Here is a 14,550-nt window from a genome sequence, read left to right on the forward strand (position 1 = left end):
CTTGGTAAAAATTAACTAAGAAGTGCATGAATGGAGTGTGGAAGGAAATATGGCCGGAGGTATCCCAGGATTATCAACGAGAAGAGTCTATTGATGGTCAAATTATCAATCTAGTCGACACAGCAGGACTAGGAGATGTAGATGAGCAGGATATTGAGGAGCTACTGCAGGTTTCTGGTGAAGGCTTTACCAACGACGACCTTCAGCAACTGACAGAACAAGGAATTGAAGAAGGTGAAAATAGTGGTTCTGAAGACGATGAATTAAAAGAAATTACTACAGATTTTCTTAGAAAAAGTTTGTAAACGATAACCGAAATAGTAGATCAAATTGTAGCGAATGACCCAAATTTTGACAGGAGTACAAAAGCAAGCAGAGGAATTTCAATACCTTGAAGAAGACATTTGCTTAATGAAAGAAAAAGAAAGCGACAAATGACTCTAGACAATTTCTTCGCCAAGAAATCAACAATATTAGAAGAGCCAGGACCTTGATCACAAATATAAACTTGATATATATTTGTACAAATGTTTGTGTTATATAAATTGCAAATTTCTAGTATTACAGTTTAAAATTAAAGTAAAAATTGTTTATTTTTGGTCGCATATTCCCGTTTCCCTATTTATTATGTGTTAAAATGACCTCATATAACGCTGTTTCGTTTAGCGGCCCTATCTTCAGGACCGCATCTACCGCGCTAAACGAGGTCTTACTGTACAAGGATAATTTTACAAATATCTTGACAACTGAAATAAATTGGAAATAACCGCATTTAAAAAAAAGACAAACATTGTCTTTTGAATAAACAATCTTCAGAACAAATTTTTGTGGGACTACTAAAGGTTTGAGTGAGCTGTGTGGGATAATTACCACGAGAATTGTGTTCAATACTTTGAAATGTCCTGTCGTTTCAGGATCAGCGTCCAATTCGCACCGATTTCGACACCGACAATCGAACGGAACGTTTCCGTAAATTGAAATGTACAATTAGCGCAACGTCCGTCAGTTTATGGAAATTTATTTTGCTACTTTCAAGCGGACGCACGGAATAGTTGTTAGCGTTAATTTATTTGTCGTTGTTGCTGTAGCGCGGCGCGTTTGCCGTTTTCAGTTCTGTCCGATACCAGTCCGGTTTGGTTATTCCGCCCGAACGATTAACGAAATCGAACGTGCTCAGTAATTGGTCGGTTATTGTGACAATGTCGTTTTTATCTCACCGTTTACCAATTTCCATTAACGGGCTATAACAGTAACCAATTCAATGTTTGTTTATAATTATATAAAAAGATTCTAGTTTGGGTATAAGGATGAACAGAAATTATATTTATTAGTAACTGTAGGATTTATTTTGCTATCCATTGTGGACATATTTTTTTTGGTTGAATTAAAAGGTTTTGGGATCGGTATAAGTAAACAAACGCACCAGCCATTAAGGGCGTAAATCACATTAAAACTGGACGGAAGACGGTAATCCCCGTTTGTCCCCATGTTTCCCGTTTGCCATAAAGGTGACAGTGGAGGCTGTTAGAGAACGTGCTCCTTTGAAAGATTACCGTCATCCAACGGCGTTTCGAATAAAAATGGTCCCGTTCCGGGTTTGGAGGTCCCTACAACGCGTTTACCCGAAATCGTATATCAAGCTTTACGACTGACATCGCTCGCCGTCGTTGCACATATTTCATATTGCCGTTTGCTTCCGCATAGGTAGCTTCGGGCGTTATTTTTACCACTCCCTTGACATAGATTAGTTTTAGGTTATTGCCCCAAAAACTTGGACAGATAATCCATGATTTCCAAACAAATCCCTCCAACAAAACTTCTTTTCGCACAAAAAAATTGCTTTAAAAGTAATCAACTCTTAAATATTTTTTAAAATTTCTTATTAAATACGAATTAAGTATATGCAAATCCATATTCAACTTAACGGTACAATGAAACGACCTTTGCAAAGATAGATTGCTACAAACATCGCACAATTTCTACAAATTTCCCGGTTGAAATGTCTATCATAATCCAAACATGTAAAGTTAATAGTCGCCCAGAGTTTACTTCAATAAATCTCTAAAGTTATTTTCATGTCCAAACAATCTGTTGTTTACCTGGGGCTGTTACACTGTGCGGTTAAACTCTATAAATTTGCTGCTAGAGGCAAAGAATAAAATATCGCTTCAATATTCCGTTATCTTCGATAATTTAGATACATTTCTCTTCGAACTAAGTTTTCAAAAGTGTTGCATTTTACAACTAGTAACAATTTCGTTATCCACGTCATAACTCCTATCAATATATTAATATCAACTTGTGAATAAATCGATTTATAAAACGGTAACAACGAGTCATAAATCATCAATGCGAATCACAGAAGTTCATTTCTCGGCGCACCCGTCGTGTCGTTTCAAGTTTCAGTATCCGTCGTTATTAATTATAATAATTGATGGGAGACCGATGAAGACTCTATCCGAATCTCAAAGTTTCATTTCGCCCCAAGCAAAAGGAAATGATGAGAAAGACGTCATCGGCGACGGCTACGACTTTTGTTAAATTTAATTAATCAACGCCGGGCGTGTTTTGATAAAATTTTTCCGCACAAAGGCAGAAGGTCGCCGATAAACCGTTTCCCAGTTTTACTTCCGCCCTCTCACTTTCGTCGTTTTTCCCCCTCGCAACCCCAACCGACATTTAAATCTGCAATAGAACACGTTGCTGGGGTGTTTCCATAGCAATGACATCTTTTCTCATCTCCTGGTTTGGATCCGAGGTCCAAATCTGTAGCCTGAAACACCGCATTTCAACGTCGGACACTATAAATGTTCAATTCAACCCAACGCTTGTAAAAAAAAGGTAGTCTTGTATAACATTCACAATTTACTTGTTAAATTATGTGTGGGGTTGTTTCTTATATTGTTATGATTCCAATAGGAAGTTTTGCTATATTAAGAAAAAATAATTCAGAAATAATGTAATTTGAATACTAAGAATGGAAACATAAAATACGAAATCTTTCTTAGAGCAACTAATAAATCATAATTTACATTACACCACCTCAAACTATATAATTTTACTAACAGACGTACAAATACTATTTACAGAAGACTACTTACTCCTTGTAGAAGCCAAAATATATTGATGTCAGTAGACTAGATAATATTATCAAAAAATTAGGCAACACTAGCGGAGGAATAGATTTTTATAATGGAAAACCATATATTGCCAATAGAAGACTGGGTACTAGTAGCAGATGACTAAAAACTGAAAATGAAATTGTCAATAGTAAATTAAAGAGTTCGTGCAGGTGGACGACTAAACATTGCAGGCAAAAGATTAGGTACTGCTGGCAGAGGATTCAATACTACCAATAGAAGACTAGATACTCTCATAGCACAAGATAGTACGATTACATAAATTATATGACGTGTAAATGGAAGAATATCAGAAATGGGGACTCGAGATAATGTTGAACAAAACAATGTATCTTATGTATCTTATGAGAGCAACTAGATCTCACATTGGAAGATTGCAAACAAATCAAGTCAAATCAAATAACATTATTTCCATAGGCTGTACAGCATCAGAAATTGTCATTTATTATATACTTAGAGAATAGGAAACCGTCGGTATTATATATATACGTCATCTTATAATATACAACACAAATGCATCTCAAACATACAATAAACAAAACCGCATAAACAATCACATTAAACCCTTGACAGTGTCGCGGTTCCATTGCGTGTGCAACGAATATATTCCTCCACCGAAGGAATACCGAAGGATTTAAGCGCACGGAGAGTTTTTAACCTATATTTGATCCGGTTAAAATCAAGTTGACAAGAGACAACCGGCATTTAAGCAAATACAAATTTCCGGTTTGCCTGGTGTTGTATCTGGTGTTTACGTCAGTACTCTTAATAAAATGTGAAATGTGTTTTTACATATATGAGTACTAGCCAGAAATAGTAGGCAGTCAATATTATTCCGAAATGTTTCTCTACATGATTTGTTGTAGGGTAAGTTGAACATCGATCTAATGACTTTTTTCTGCGCTACAAAAGTTCGCTGCGAAGTTGACAAGTTGCCCCAACACAAGGTTTACACAAGTAAATTATACCGTAATATACAGTTTTGACAATTTCAGAATTTCGCTCTCCCCGAAGTTTGGAGAATAATGAAGGGAAACGAAGATAGTTTATTAGATTGTACTCTTATGTGATCATTCCAGCTAAAGTCCAACCGGATACCGAGAAATTTAATACTATCCACAGATCCAACAGATTTCCCCTCAAATCTGCCCAATACACTATATCTGGTTTATTAAGTTTGCCGGAAAAATGTATTAGTTGCGTTTTGTTACAGTTTAGTATTAATCCGTTGGCTTCGCACCAATCTATCATTTCATTCGCTACGCTAGTGATCCTCATTGACAACTGCTGGACTGAATACTGACAATAGAGCGATCATCAGCAAATAATAGTTGCCTACAATTTTCACAAGAAAATGACACATCATTTATGTACAAGATAAACAGCAATGGTCCCAATATGCTTCCTTGTGGGACTCCACATCTTATTGTGGGAAGGAATGAACTGATTGTACTATTGTTTTGTGACCACTTTACTAGTTGTTATATGCCACTCGGGTAACTTTGAATCCAGGTCAAGGCAGGGCCTCTGCTCAAGGCAGCACCATAACGATTTAATTGCTGTAATAATTGTATAATTGTTGTAGTAGTTGGTGTTGTAATGTATCGAAAGCCCTAGATAGGTCAAAAAACTGACCACAGCAGGCAAAACGAGCATCGAGACCCTCTACAACGACTATATTTGAATGAAAATTGTCACCACTTCCGGTGTAACCACGATTGTTATGAAAATTCAAAATTCCGGCTTTTGTAACAGCAGCTTCGTCAGTGAATCACTAGCATGAAATATCGGATTTTGTGCAAGCTTCTGCAACATCACTTCACAAAATGCTCTTCTCGAAACGTAGTCAGGGACGACAAGTTCTTGCACTCGTTGAACATGGTTCCTCTGCAAACTAGAGAGGCATTAATATTTACTGCACCAGAGATTCTTCTTGCACTCGTACCTGGATTTTCGTCAACCTTTCTCAAAACATCCTCTTCTACTAGGAGTACTCACAGATCGAGGTCGACCAGCATCATGATAAGTTGTTTTAAAAGAACCTACTTCTGACAAAGGTTGATGCAATTTTGTGAAAAATTTATTACTTAAGGGGTAAGTTTCCGAGTAGTGGCGACATGTCTCATAAGCGTTACCATTAGCAGCACCCTACTTAAAGTGCATGTCTGCCATTTCTGCATTTGTGTATTCATTCATGCTTACATGAAATAAAAGCACCCAACTACACCAGCGAAAGTAACGTTAGATTGACAATAACTAAAGACAAAATGTGTTTATTTTTGGTGAAATCCATGTTGCAAGATATAATCGAAATAAATTTCAATAAAACGAAAACTTCTTTCATGCTCTTTATTATAAAATTTCCTCGGTACCGGTTTTGGCTATTAATAATTAGCCATCATCAGCCGAATCTACATATTTGAAAATCACACTAAAATATTTTTTATAAATAAAATTAAAACAGTTAAACTTATGGTCAATAAAATCTCTAACACCTATCGAAATTTGAACTCATGATCACATTAATTGGGCAATATTTATTAAAATAAAAAGTCATATTCAGCAATGCAAACATTTTTGACAAAATTCTGACATAAGAAAATATCGTTGGAAAAGCACTAAAAGGGAACATTATAAAAACTCACTTGAACTAATAAAATTATTAACATGTTAAGAATCCGGATGATTTGTTTATCTGTAGTCACCCGGATTCTTTCTGGGTAAGCTCTGAAAGCTAAAAATTTATGACTTTTATGGTGGTATGAGTTATAATACATCGGTTTGTGTTGGTTTTCTGTAAATTTTTAGTTCAATATTATTTTTCTTATTTGTAAGAGTTAAGTTCACAAAGTTGGGTTCATTGTTATTTTCAGTTTCTAAAGTAAATTTCATGTTTACATTATTGTTGTTATCCCAAATAACGAGGATGTCATCAACATATCTACGCCAGAGTGTTCTATTTTTGCTGTTATTATTATTTAAAATTTTATTTTCTAATTCATTTAAGAATATGTCAGAGAGCAGGCCACTCAAGGGAGAACCCATTGGTAGATCTTCATTGAATTTGTAATAAATGTTATTAAATGAACAAAAACAATAATTTCTGATTATGAGTTAAATGAAACATATCCCAAAAACATTATAGGTATAAACAAAGTAGCTTCAACACTTTTACTAATTCACTGATGATAGATATTAGTAGAAAAAAAATCTTATTTTTCTAATATTTATTTATTTTGTTAATCATCTTAAATTAATACTTAAATTGAAAATATTATATTTTTTAAACCATCTAAAAAATTAACCCCATATCCCATGACTATCTTTAATAGTATGTAAATCATCTCTTCTTCTTCTAGTAACAGCACTAGCTTCCCCTTTAGCAACACATTTTTTTCGTTCCTCTTTAGTAACTCTCCTTTTCGCCTGCTTCTTCATTCTTTTCAACATATCATCCATATAAAGAGTTGAAATAGTAGATCTAGCAGTTGCAGCTTCAAATTTATCTTCAGAACTTTCACATTCATCACTTGCTATATATCTTTCATCATCTTCTAATGCTTTAGAAGAAACGTTTTTATCTAAATTGCTTTTATCCAATACTTTAGATTCAAAATTTGAACTGCTTTCTTCATTATCACTGTTTTCTTTTACATTCTCTTCTTCTAAATTCTTTGTTTCAATTGTAACATCAATATTATCCTCTGATTTTTCTTCAATTTCATCTTCTTCGCCTTCACTATCTTCATCAATTAAACCCATTTCTCGATTAATATCTTTTTCCATGGCTTTAGTAAATCCAGAACACCTAAGTTCAGCATCTAAAGCATCACTTCTTTCAATGTCACTAAATTTTGGGTATAATTCGCTTTCATAGCCAAATCTTTTTTTAAAGAATGTTCGAATACAATTTACGTCACGTTCAAAAAAGCTAAAAATATTTAAAAAGTTAAAATATTGCATATTAATTAAATGAAAATGTTTTACTATTCTGCATTGGGGTGCATTATAGAAACCATTTGGGGAAAATCAATGACTATAGGCTTTTCATCTTCCATTAACATAATATTAAATTCATTAAAATCGCCGTGAATTACTCCAGCATCTGCAAAACGGACAATTAAATTCATAAGATCGTCGTAAAGAGTTGGAACATCTTCAATATCACTAACATTAATCCTAAAAAAATAAAGAATTACTAATAAAGTAAATTATTATCTTTGTATTAAATTTGTTACAATGTTGTTCCTACAATGAGTTCCATAACTACACAATGGCGATTACAATCAATTGGTTTAGGGATTGGAAATCCCCTTTCATGTAAAGCCTTCATATAAGCAAATTCTTTAGCAGCTGAAATCTTAGATAAGTAAAGCCAAGAGGGGGCTCTTCTATGTTTATGGTAATCCCTTTTTGATTTAATATTTCTAAAACATGTTCTTCCCAACCTAAAAGAATTTAATTTTGAATAGAGCCTCAAATAATAATTTAATATGTAACCTGTGTAGTTTTAAACAGAACTCATTACCCTCTGGATCAGCAACAACATAGATATTACTTTCTTTTCCTACACCAATTTGATAACCAAAGGATGCAATTACATTTTTTTTAGTTAAAGCATGTAATGCTAAATGATCATATCCTGCGTTTGTTAATCTATATCCATCATCTAAAATATATGGTTGGGTTATTATATATATTATATAAAATATATATAATATTTTTTTTTAAATCTTACAAGTTTTTCCTCTCTCGTAACTTAACAAATTTCTTTTACATAATTCTTTTAAGACTTTATGGACTCCACCGTGTTGTAAATTAGCTATTGAGGCTGCTAATTGTGTCGGAGTTAATTCATGGTTTTTTGTTCCTTGCTCAATCTATTCAATAAAATTAAACAAATAAAATTAAATTTAGGTTACTACAAATCTATATATATATTCACGTAAATTGAGATACTTACAGCTATTAAAACACGTATATCACCTCGATTTAGATATCGCAATAAAGAAACATCCAATTTACCCATTATTTCAGAAAAATATAAACAAATTCTGACAGCTTTGGATAATTTTGAGGTTAAGACACATGGACGTTTATAAGCGACATCTAACGGAAAAATTTGGTGTAAGAGTTATTTGGGTTGCCTACTACAAATTCTGATTAAATAATTTGATGTGTAATTTCAATAAAGAGTTGTTAAATACCCAGGTATTTATTTTCAAGGGAAAATTCCCTGGATATATACCTGGGAGTATTTACCCAAGATGGGTATTTAGAGGTATTTATAAAATTTAATTTAAATTGAGTTGATGGCAGTTTTACAAGCACTTCAAGAATGTAGAGTGGATTATCGATACACTAAACTTATTTATCCAATATAAATCCAAAAAACATTTGCTATTGTCAGCATAAAGCAGAAATTTAGGGTGTTGGAAACATGCCAGAACATCATTAATGTGTGCCAAGAAAAGGATGGGGCCGTGGTGGCTTTTCTGGGGAACCCCAGAAGTGACTCGTTGAAAAGTAGACACACAATTGCCAACAAGAATCGCCTGGTAAAGGTCACTGACGTAGGAATCCAACCACGCTAAAAGACTCGGAGGAATGTCAAGCAGTGATAACTTTCTTATTAATATGTTGTAATCGATTTTCTCGAAGGCCTTACTAAAATCGATATAAATAGCGCCCACCTGGCAAAATCGGTCGAAAACACGATGAATAGAATTGAAGTTAAGTTGGTCTCAACCAATGTACCAGACAGAAAGCCATTTTACTGTATATAATAATTTAGGGTAAATTATTTTCTCAAAAATTTTTGAAAGTAGACAAATATGTAATAGGGCGATACTGGGATACGTCGCAACGTTCACCAGATTTGAATACAGGAAATGCAAATGCTCTCCGCCATTCACTGGGAAGTGCACCGGAGCGTAAGGATAAGGATAACAGCCCACCTATTTCATTAAGGGCACGCAAAACATCCTCCTCCACAAACCAGGGCGCAAAATCCCCAATCGGCATAATACGCAAAGGATCGGAGAGGTTACCGTCAATGAAAACGGAATTAAAGTACAGGGCGAATAAAGGACATGAGTATTGTCGGCATGAACATCACGGAACATCATCGTAGTTGGAATACCGGCGCATCCGCCCTTCCGGTGTTTAATGAAGAAGCACGTTGTTATCGTAATCCGAGTTAATGAGGGTTTTGGTATGGTTACGTTTTACTCATGTTCAACTTTATCACTTTCCTCAATAACACTCGTTTGAAACCACGTCCCTATCCCACCTTTTTTCGTATATCGTTTCCAACCCATATTGAGTCAAAGAAAGCAGTACTTTATTCTTCGTCTGACTTCAGTTAGTCTTTACTCCAGCTGAATCTTTAGTGGTTTTCTCCATAATCATAATAAGTTTTGGGAAAAAAACTTACGAGACAAGTATCTTCGCCACACCTATGCGAAGTTAGCCCCCAATTTTTCTAGTCCCCAATTAGATAGGATTTTACATGTATAGTATTTTGATTATAACAAAAGAACCAGTCAACCGATTTCAATCCTTGGCCAATACGAAAGTGGAAATGCCCGATTCGAAATCTCTTTCGAATTCCTCTAAAACGCCAAAATAATGCGAAGGTGCACGAAAATAACAGAAAAATGCCCTTTTTTAAGTGGTGATAACTCGTAAATGATGTGCACGATGATCAAGATCTATACGTCATTCGATTCGTCATAGTTTCTTCTATAGAAATCACAAAATGCCCGTTAACCTTGTATAGCCCTCGGAATGACACCGTGTTCGGCTCGTTGTTTATGCACGTATGAACGCCCGAAAGTCTAGCCCCTAATATAAAAAAATTAATTTAAACTAAATCGAATTGACGGATTTTAATGTTTTATATCTCAATCGATAGCTTTCGCTGGCTGAATGCGGTTGTCGGAATGCCCGATTCGAAGTATTTAAGGATTTTGATTAAAATACAAATCGAATGAGACAGTGTTTATCGAAATCGGTTGACTGGTTCTCTTGTTATAATCAAAATACTATACATGTAAAATCCTATCTAATTGGGGGCTAACTTCGCATAGGTGATGTTGTTACAACATGCCAACAGGAAGCAGATGAATTAAAATTACATTATAAACTCTTTATTGTAAAACTGACAGGATTTGGGGGAGGGAAATGTCGACCAATAGGAGAATCCAATTCTGAAATAGTAATAGATGGAATAGAGGTGACATCTGAAGTATGTATTTGTTGTACCTGATTCGACCCAGAATGAACCAATAATAATTGGAAGAAGTGTTTTAGATAAACCTAATATCCGTGAAATACAATACTTTGACAATCAGTCAGATTGAAGAAGAGAAAACTAAAAAAATTGAATATTTAGAAGTCGATTTAGATAATGAAGATTTCAATAAAAGTTGTAACCAAGCTGTAGCAGAACAAGAATAGTAGATGAAGCAAGAACGCAGATGAAAATACAAAAGCAAAAAGTTGATGTAAATTCAGAAATACAAGAAAGTGACAAAATGGAGTTGCACTCGGAAAATAACAACAAAGACATCGAAATGAATCAATTGAAAGGGGAAATTGATAAAATTAAAATTGAGAATGATAAGAGCGAAAAGATTAAGCTGGATGGTGAAGGTGAGAAGAAATTGGGCATATATTAAGTTTAGTAGTCCCTCTTAAAGATCGATGTTTTTTTTTAATCGGTAGGAAATGACTCAAAAGATGCGTTAATGATAAAAAAAGTGCGCAAAAGTGCAGTACTTACCGAAAAATCACTTTAAAGATTATTCCCTCTTTCAAAATATCTTCTTTTGAATAATGTCTGAATTCATTAATATTGTGAATAATTCTAAATATGTCATTATTTTATTTTAGTAATGTAAATCGTTGACTGATAGAACAAGGTGGTATCTAATATGGCAAAAAAGAAATTAGTAAGTCCGAAACTTTGCAATTTAATTTTTGTTGTGTGACCCCAAATCTTTGCAATTGACCCCAAAAAACAGATATCCTCATAACTGTTCCTAGAAATTCACACATAATTAAACAAAAGGTCAGACAGGCGGTAAACTCTCTTTCGAATTTGAATTCTGTTTTATATTAATATTATATACACTCAGCGGCATAAAAAACGCATCACCTAAAATCATGACCAGTTTCCAACTGTAATAACATTTGAACGTATTCCTCGATTTGAATAAGTTTTTTTTTATTTGGAGGGTCTACCCTTTGCCAATATTTCTGTAGGCGCCTTCCCCATTTTGGTCTCTTTAATTTCAGCAATGGCGAATAACGCTAATGCGTGTTTTCTTCCTACACTTTGAAGCTTGTTGTGGGGTGAACCGACCAAAGAATATAATTTTAATCATAAGGGACTTGTAATCTCGTCTGTTCTGATCACTTCTGTTTTTTGTTCAAGTTTTTATTGTTGTTAACACCCAAGTTACAAGCTCAAAAAAATAACGCAGCTTGTTCGGCAACGCCATCAGAAATTAAAGAAATTTACGAAAACGTTTCAGTGACGTTTAGTGTCGTTAACGTCGTACACTGTTGCTTAACAAAAAAATGCCTTTAAGTCTTGCAGAAGTTGCTCAGGCAGTGGCTTTGGTGGAAGATGAACGTAGCACTCGTTATGTTGCTCGTGTCATTTCGGCAGACTGGCACCTTCATCAGTCAACCTGGGTCAGGAAGAAGACGAACCACACAACCCCGTAATGATCGATATATTATAACGACCGTGTTACGAAATCGACATACCACAGCAGTTGAGATAAGAAATCGTTTGGAGCAAGTGCGTCGGGTGAACGTGTGTGAGCGCACAGTAAGAAGGAGATTTGAAGAAGCGGGGTTAAGATCACAGAGACCAGCAACTGGACCACAGTTGCTTCGAGAATATCGTGTTGCTCGTTTACAATTTGCACGAGATCATGTTCAGTGGACCAGACGAGTCGAGGTTCGGCTTGTACACTCCAGATGGTCGAGAGAGAGTTTGGAGAAGAGCAGGAGAGCGTTATGCTCAGTGCAACTTCTCTGAAAGAGTACAATACCAGGGAGGATGTGTAATGATTTGGGGGGGAATGTGCTTCGAAGCACGTGGCTTTGCTTTATAAACGACAATCTAAACACGGATCGGTATATTGAAGAAATTTTGGCTGAACACGTGTTTCCTTTCGGCCCATTTATTGGTGACAACTTCTTGTTCATGCACGATAATGCACGCTTCAATACAGCCCGCATAGTGTCCCAATACCTGGATAATTTGGATATCAGCAGAATGGAATGGCCTGCACGTAGCCCTGAGTTAAAGCCCATAGAACACATGTGGGATATGCTAGGAAAACGAGTTAGAGCCCGCGGTGCCGTTATTTTGTTTAATTTACTTGTCACAGTTTAATAAAATTAAATTTCATCGACATCCAGACTTGCTTTAATTTCTGATGGCGCTGCCGAAAAAGCTGCGTTATCTTTTTAACTTTGGTGTTAACAATAATAGAAACTTGAACAAAAAACAGATTTGATCAGAACAGACAAGATTACAAGCTCCTTATGATTAAAATTATTTTCTTTTGTCGGTGCACCCCACAGCAAGCTTCAAAGTGTATGAAAGAAAACACGCATTAGTGTTATTCACCATTGCTGAAATTGAAAAGCGCCAAAATGGGGAAGACGCTTACAGAAATATTGGCAAAGGGTAGACGTTTCAAATAAAAAAAAACTTATTCAAATCGAGCAATACGTCCAAAATTCCGTTTTTTATGCCGCTGAGTATGTATTATATTTCTATTAATATTCTGTTTTTCGCTGTCGATGGTTTTTTAAATTTTTTACATAGTTCAATGATAACCTTTAACACGACGAATCCCTTTAAAAGAGTTTGGATTTCAAGAAGAATTCACATAATCTCTCACACCACCAGTGAGTGCCATTAGTGAACCAACCAACCAATCAATCGACTAAAAATGAAGGCTATAATTTTGTTAGGCATATTGATTAGCGCAATCACATGTAACCCGAATCTGACGGTAAGTTGTATTCGACTTATTTTTGTTACGGTATTATTTTCATTCAGATTCCGACTTTTCGTGCATGTTTTAATAAATTTCCCAATATGAGGAAAACAATGAGGACAACAAATAGGTGTAGGAATGTTTATAGATGATTTGTAGAGAATTAAATTCCCTATCTGATAGGCTAATAAAATATGGGGCACTCCATTTACGGTTTTCGATTTTCTTGCCATTGAATGTGGAAAAATTGTAATTCAATTTTTGACTATTCTATATAAGATACTCTGATACAACAAATGGCAATCTATTGGATAGCGTCTGCAGAACAGTCGTGCCAATTTAGAGCATTTTTGAATGAACGTTGGCTGAATAATGGGTTTCTAAACAGCATGGTGAAATTTGCCAAAAAGAATTTCAAACCAAAATAACCCGAATACGAAATACACTAGGCACTAATAACTTTTATCAGTCAACATATTTTTCGCATATAATTAGAAGGTGTAGTAAAAACTACAGTATTTCATTTAAAATAGCGAAGTTGTGGTCTACTTCCGGTAGACCGGAAGTGGCGGCTATCTTGAAAATATTTTATATCGAAAGCTTAGGATGATTAACCCCTACTACCAAAATTTCAAAACTGTACCAATAGTGGAATCTACAAAAGTTCTAACAAACCATTCACGTGAGACACCTGTATATGTATGTTTTAAACCTTATAGAATTATATATTTTTGTTACAGTATTATAAATTTTAAATCATACGATAAAATTTATCGTATTTAGTTACGTGGCTTTTTATCAAACTGAAGTTATCGGGGGTAAATACACAAGAGCGTGACTTTTAATCGGATAATTTTATTTTTACACGAACGTTTTCGAAATCAAAAGTATGGTAAAATTGCAACAGCTTTAACTGGATTTAACTGGATTTAGCTGGAGTTTAATTTTTATTATTCACCTGAATTTTACATTAATTAAGAGTGTATAAAGTTAAATAAAAATTCGCCTTAATATAATCTACAAGCATCCACATCTTAACTTTATAATTTTTTTTATTCAATTTTTTTACTTAACTTTTTTACTTAAACTAATGCATACGTGCAGTTTATATACAAATAACATATACATAGTATACCTCACTGGCTTAGTGGATAGAGTACGATCTTCTAGGGTAGTGGGTTCGAGTCCTACACTACTCATTTTTGGTAGAGAAAAAAATAAATAAATTAAATTAAATTATGACCTTCAAAAAATAATTGTGCCAATAAGTCCCAACAAATCGGAATAAAATTTCAATTTGGAAAATTTCTCCGATACCTTTAATCTTTAATAATGATAACCTTTAACACGACGAATCCCTTTAAAAGAGCTTGGATTTCAAG

At 34.6% G+C, this 14,550-nt stretch overlaps 1 protein-coding gene across 2 annotated transcripts; it reads right to left on the reverse strand.

The window, feature by feature from the left end:
• Window positions 1-5,475: 5,475 nt before the first annotated feature.
• Window positions 5,476-8,258, reverse strand: LOC111413811 (RIO kinase 2). Of its 2 annotated transcripts, XR_011640794.1 has the most exons (7): window positions 8,104-8,249; window positions 7,879-8,020; window positions 7,641-7,809; window positions 7,379-7,588; window positions 7,128-7,319; window positions 5,786-7,071; window positions 5,476-5,728 (listed from the first exon to the last, which is right to left on the reverse strand). XR_011640794.1 is itself a non-coding variant. In XM_023044919.2 (6 exons), the coding sequence occupies exons 1-6, from the start codon at window positions 8,167-8,169 to the stop codon at window positions 6,441-6,443; spliced, it is 1,410 nt and encodes a 469-aa protein (XP_022900687.2). In that variant the 5' UTR covers window positions 8,170-8,258; the 3' UTR covers window positions 5,476-6,440. The 2 variants fall into 2 exon arrangements, 1 of the variants encoding a protein (XP_022900687.2); XM_023044919.2 differs by having other exon boundaries at window positions 5,476-7,071; window positions 8,104-8,258.
• Between the last annotated feature and the right edge of the window lie 6,292 nt (window positions 8,259-14,550).

This window comes from Onthophagus taurus, chromosome 1, assembly GCF_036711975.1.
Source record: "Onthophagus taurus isolate NC chromosome 1, IU_Otau_3.0, whole genome shotgun sequence".
Lineage (NCBI taxonomy): Eukaryota > Metazoa > Arthropoda > Insecta > Coleoptera > Scarabaeidae > Onthophagus > Onthophagus taurus.